General features: G+C 42.5%; 1 protein-coding gene across 1 annotated transcript; it reads right to left on the bottom strand.

Annotated features, from left to right (window-relative positions):
- Positions 1–1,068: 1,068 nt before the first annotated feature.
- LOC112259117 (40S ribosomal protein S25-like) lies at positions 1,069–3,447 on the bottom strand. The gene is made up of 4 exons (XM_042327846.1): positions 3,361–3,447; positions 2,254–2,437; positions 1,770–1,859; positions 1,069–1,091 (listed from the first exon to the last, which is right to left on the bottom strand). Exons 1-4 carry the CDS (start codon positions 3,445–3,447, stop codon positions 1,069–1,071), a joined length of 384 nt encoding a protein of 127 aa, XP_042183780.1.
- Between the last annotated feature and the right edge of the window lie 2,553 nt (positions 3,448–6,000).

Here is a 6,000-nt window from a genome sequence, read left to right as displayed (position 1 = left end):
GGAGGTGAAATACAAAACTTATGTTGGATCATTAACTCTGGGACTACTACATCTCTCTGTAAAGCATCTCTTTAATACTACTTCCTGTTGACCCAACTAACTGACCTCTCACCTCTGATAATGCTGTGCCCTCTATGTAGCCAGTTCAGATGCAGGAGGGGTTCACCTACACAGCTGACATAACCTAGAGGATTTAGGGAGAAGAGGGAGGAGGATGAAGTGAAGGAGAGAGACTATTGAGAAAATAAGGTAGTTAAAGATAGTGTTCAACAAGAATCTGTGTGTGTGGCCTCACCTGGTGCCCACATTAAGTGGCTGCAGAGTACTTCATACTGATAAACATGCACAGACACACAAGTACAAATAATATAGCATAGTTATAGAAATAATGACGTACTATTCTCTATGGTTGGTCCTCTTGCCTATTCTTTGAAGGTGGAAGGAGCAACAGTAATACACCTGAACAACACAATCCATCAATCAGATTGATACACAAGTGTGTAGGTGTGGGTTATAGGGTTTGACATAGCTAAGTAAATGGAAAAATACTCTTATTGCAATGTGGATGGCTCTTAAAGAGCCTTTGGTTGTGTATAGAGTAGTCTATGGTGTTGCCAGGGAGCAGCACCCTCTTCAAAGAAGTAGGTGGTGAAGAGCTCCCACACACGGGAAACATCCTGCAGAGCAGCAGACCTCTCCTCTGGCACACGCTGGCAATCTACAGATCCCCTCCTGATCCTCGTGTATATCCTCATTAAGTTATGCAGGACACAGGTAGCCTTCACATGCCTGAATTCCCCTAGGAGGCAGTCCCAGATGGCCCTCATCACCCAACCTCACCAAACACGGTAACTGTAGGCAATCAATTTGAAGGAATCTTCAGTTGCATGGTATCTGTAGGAATAATGGAAGTCATTAGACTTTTCCGTCACCAGGTCATTGTGGATTACTGAAGTATAATAACAAATCATGATAACATTGGATAGATGTGTGTGCACGTGTAGCATGTGACAACAGCAGGATCATATCAAGGATAGCATCACAAATGAAATACCACTTGAAGCTTGATCATTTGACCCAGCTGTGTAGCGCTGAGGCAAAAACAAAAGGACCAGGACTGAGGACCACTGCGCTTCATTGGGACCTCTTCATCTGCAGACAGGCTCTCACAGCTCTCTGTATCTCAGAACAGAAAAGATCACAAGAAACAGACTTTATTATACTCTAATTAGACAGCACTGAATATTATGTTACTATTATCTCGATCCTCACTTCTAGGGACTGAAACTACACAAAATACCTGCCCTATGCAGAATAGCCTCCTCTCTCACTTTGACAGTTGGGGCTGCTATTCTTTCACCCTCCTCAATGGCTGTTAGCTAGCTACCTACAAATGCATTTAGAGTTGTTTTTTTACAATGTTAAATATACCAAGATAGCTAATATGAAATTAGGTCACTGGTGATGTTGGCTAGATTGCTAGCTAGCGACATTAGCAGCTCATTTGAGTTAGCATGCACTGTAGCTAGTTAGAGTTGTTTTTTAAACTCTTTATAAAGGGTGTAAATAATTTAGGACTCCACTGTATATAAAAAATAAATGTGACGTTAAGTTAGAGGCCACATTCAATAGACGTAAAGCTGGTTAAATGTTCTGTAACCACGGATGTAGTCTACTAAATGTCCAATATGAATACACGTTTGTTCCTACTGAGTGCCAACCACCATCTCTGCAGTGCTATTGAAAGGATCACCTAATTTTTTCCTTACCTTCCTTCTCCTTTTCTGCGTCTTCACCCTCCTCAGTGCCCCTTGTGTAGATCACCTGTGCTCTGTGCTTGGACACCAGCTTGATCATACCTGTGGAAAGCAGATAGGAAGAATACGCTGGATAAGAACACACAGCACATTTATGGGAGCACAGAGGCTATTAACAAAGTACTTCCAGTGAGCTTCAATCTGCAGATTCATGGAGAAGAACATGTCCAATAGATGGGTCACATGTATGCAACAAATATACTGACAAAGCTACATACTGATTAACCAAATTCATTCTTAACTTGGCATTTTGCTATGTTCCAACTCTCTACCCTTTCCCTCAGAATGTGCAATCATTCACTCCCCCTCAAGTACTTAAAAAAATGTGCAGGAGGGTTTTTTGACCATATTCCTTACACTGGTCGATTCCTTTAAATATTTGATGTTCAGGAGGAAGAAGGGTAGAGAACAGGACTGAAGCCAGTTTGAAGTATACCTTTAGACAGCAGTTCCTGGATGGCTACCCTGGCGAGACAGGCTCTGACCTTTAGCCTTTCAGATTCAATAGTTGGGGTGATGAGTTTGTAGTTGGGCACTTCCTTGAGCAGTTTGTCGTAGGTGACTTTGCCGAAGAGGACCAGGTTATTGAGCGTGTCCCTCACTTCTCCTTTGGAACACTTCTACTCAGGACAGAGAAAGAAGATATTAACTACTTATTATACAAGGCCAAACGGTGAGTTATTATAGCAACCTATACCAATAGCTACAGTGCCTTGCGAAAGTATTCGGCCCCCTTGAACTTTGAAATAATAGAAATAATGACGTACTATTCTCTATGGTTGGTCCTCTTGCCTATTCTTTGAAGGTGGAAGGAGCAACAGTAATACACCTGAACCTGCACAACACAATCCATCAATCAGATTGATACACAAGTGTGTAGGTGTGGGTTATAGGGTTTGACATAGCTAAGTAAATGGAAAAATACTCTTATTGCAATGTGGACTTATTTCTGTAAGTCGCTTGGGGTATGTCTCTATCATTCAAAAACCCTAATTTCCCCATAGGCCTTGTCAACGAACCATGGCAGAGTTAGTACCTACCCCAGACACCATTACTATTGCTCTCCATTTGTTGTACTTTCGGGAAACCCTGAGCCGCCACCTCCTTCTTCTTCGTGTGGTGTTCCAGCAGACGCCTCTTTGTTGCGTATTGCTCCCTTTCACAATTCGGAAAATGCATTGCACATTTGTTCTCAAAAAAAAGGAAAAGGGGAATGGGGGAAAAAGGAAATTGCGCCACCATTTAACCCTATATATACACATCCACAACACACCTCACCACCCCTTCCCACTACTTTGGCCCTAACAGATCCTATTTCAGGCTGTTGGCCTGGAACCCCTTTTCTCAAAACCCTCTACAGTTCTTCTGCACTAAAATCTCTGACACCCAAAAACGTCTCTGCTGCTGCTACTACCAATGACATTTTCTGAGATTATCTTTTAATTTGTCCGGTACAATTAATGACCATAGCAATAAACGCCAAGAAGTCAACCTTAGCAAAGCACAAACAGATCGGGTCATTCTGTACTGACCTACGACTCACATGGATCCTCTCAGGCTCCCTTACAATTTGCCCTCCATTCTCTACTTTCCTCACTGCCTCAGCATATGACACATTCTGCACTACCATCACCCTGGAAACTTGAACCGGTGTCACTCGCACAGGACATTTCTGATCCCCAACAACATGGCCACCCCCACAATTGAAACACTCCACTTTTTCCACTGAAACTACACTCCTTAGTCCCATGCCCTCCTGCTCATTTCTCAAACCTCAGAATAAAACTCAGAGCTATTGGGCTTGTACGACATTGCAGGCAGCTTTCCATACCTTAAGGGAACATTTTGACATTCGCCATATGGTTAGTGAGAAAGTCCACATTGCAAATGTACGGTCCCTTACTAGAAGTCCGCCAACGTTTCTAAAATTTGCGGATTGCGGTGGGCCGTGCAGCAGGGCCGGATCTTCCGAGAAGTCATCAAACGAAGTCTCTCGGACATTCGGCTTCCCTTTTATAAAATGTTAACATTTTGGTCATTTTTCCGCTGTCCCGGTAAATCCCACAAGAGGGCGAATGGAATCATATTGCAAATGTACAAAACATCACCAATCACGACGTGGCCTTATCTCCTAAACGGAAAAGACTTTGAAGACGAAACTTGGTGAGCATAGGTTTGGCATAATGGGCAGTTGGCCCCGAACAAGATGGCGTCGAGGCCTCAACGGTTTTTGAGTTATGGCCATTTTTCTGGGATTAAAGGTCAAAAATGAAAATAGAAAAATAATTTTACCGCTTCACGTCAAAGTAAATGAACCTACGGTGTCAGGAGAAGAAGAACCAGCCATTTATCTATCGTAATTTAAGAGAAATCGTACAATGTATAATTGGTGATGTTCAATTTTTATTTATTTTTTAAGTTACAGATCCAGTTGCAGTGTGTTCAGACAAATCTTTTTGAAGTCTGTTTCCGAGCTCTGCGAGATTTCTGTGATTTTCTGAAAAAACACACACTCATTCAATCTTCTGTAAATAAGTCAGTTCTTAACATAAAGACTTAAAACTCAATATTCTGCCTACCCCAAGGAGGATGTGTTCACTTTCAGCTTCCTGTGTAAACTGGAAGTGCCTTAAAATGGTGTCATAGGTGCTGTTTTGAAGGGTTAAAAAGGTCAGATCTTTTCAAAACTTCATATGTGTGATTAGGCAACCCTCATGAACTGGGAGTCAGTCATTTCTCCCAACAGTCAAAGAAAAGCTCTCTCTCACACACACAACAAGGATGGAGTGACAAAGTGCAGTGCTTAAAGACAGCCAGCAATGGCATTAGCATAATCTCTAGGATGTGCCGAGTTCAACGAGATGCCCTGCTTGACCGTAGCTCGCTCGGTCTAAGCGCAGCGACCATGAGAAAAAGTAGATCCAAAATGAAGCCTGGCCCTAAATTTTATTTGCTTTTGGGTGACAGTGGGAGAACTGTTAGGGTGAGAAGCACAATTTGACCTCAGGAATGTTCCTGAGGTCCTCCCGATCTGTGCAAGCCTAATCTTGACCGTGTGGCATTAACCCTTAACAGTTAAAAGAAGGTGTTTACATCAAACAGTTTTCAATGACTTCTCTCCCTATAGGAATACATTGCCTGCGCCCCTAAATTCAACCTGAAGCCTATGTGGGTTATGAATGCCGTATGAACCGGTCTTCAATTCCATCAGGCCACTATGAGGTCTACCTGTGTTGATTCTAAGCTTCCTGAAGCAACCGGAAGTGATTCAATTCACCCTAAAAGTGTTTTCATATACATAACCTGCAATTATGAAAATCACTGCATTCAACCCTGTGTAGATCAGTAAATTCTAAACATAAAGACTTAAAACTCAGGATTCTGTCAGAGCCTACCCCAATGAGGACATGTGTTCACGTTCAGCTTCCTGTGCCAACCGGAAGTGCCTTAAAATGGTGTCATATGTGCTGTTTCGAAGGGTTAAAAAGGTCAGATCATTTAAAACTTCATATGTGTGATTAAGCAATCCTCATGAACTGTAAATCAGTCATTTTTCCCAACAGATGTCAAAGGCTCTCTCACACATACACACAGCAAGGATGGAGTGACAAAGTGCGGTGCTTAAAGACACACAGAGCCTGCAATGGCATTTCCATATTCTCAAGGCCGTGCCGAGTTCAACGAGATACCCCGCTTGACCGTAGCTCACTGAGTGCAGCGACCGTGAAAAAAGTAGGCCCAAAATTAAGCCTGGACCTACATTTCATTTGCTTTTAGGTGACAGTGAGAGAACTGTTAGGGTGAGAAGCACATTTCGACCTCAGGTACGTTCCTGAGGTCCTCCCGATCTGTGCAAGCCTAACCTTGACCGTGTGGCATTAACCCTCACAGATTACAATGACATCTCTCTTTATAGGAATACATTGCCTGCTCCCCTAAATTTAACCTAGAGCCTATGTGGGTTAATATTGCCTTATGAACCTGTCTTCGATGACAATCCATCAGGCCACTATGAGGTCTACTTGTTTCGATTCTAAGCTTCCTGAAGCAACCGGAAGTGGTTAAAATCACCCTAAAAGTGTTTTGCCAAACTCAACCTGATGTTTGATAGAAATAGTGCATTCAACCCTGTGTAAATCAGTCAGTTCTTAACATAAAGACTTAAAACTCAGGATTCTGTAAA

The sequence above is a fragment of the Oncorhynchus tshawytscha genome, linkage group LG09 (assembly GCF_018296145.1).
Source record: "Oncorhynchus tshawytscha isolate Ot180627B linkage group LG09, Otsh_v2.0, whole genome shotgun sequence".
Classification (NCBI taxonomy): Eukaryota; Metazoa; Chordata; class Actinopteri; order Salmoniformes; family Salmonidae; genus Oncorhynchus; species Oncorhynchus tshawytscha.
Note: the sequence above shows the minus strand (reverse complement) of the source record. Positions and strands in the feature narration are given on the sequence as shown.

Bases quoted from the DNA above. Each gene is read 5' to 3' on its own strand.
- LOC112259117 (XM_042327846.1), bottom strand. From the start codon at position 3,447: ATGGTAGTGCAGAATGTGTCATATGCTGAGGCAGTGAGGAAAGTAGAG. The intron at 2,438-3,360 runs GTGAGTCGTAGG...TGTCCTGAGTAG, and splicing joins GGGAGCCTGAGAGGATCCAT to AAGTGTTCCAAAGGAGAAGT. The intron at 1,860-2,253 runs GTATACTTCAAA...TGCTTTCCACAG, and splicing joins CCAGGAACTGCTGTCTAAAG to GTATGATCAAGCTGGTGTCC.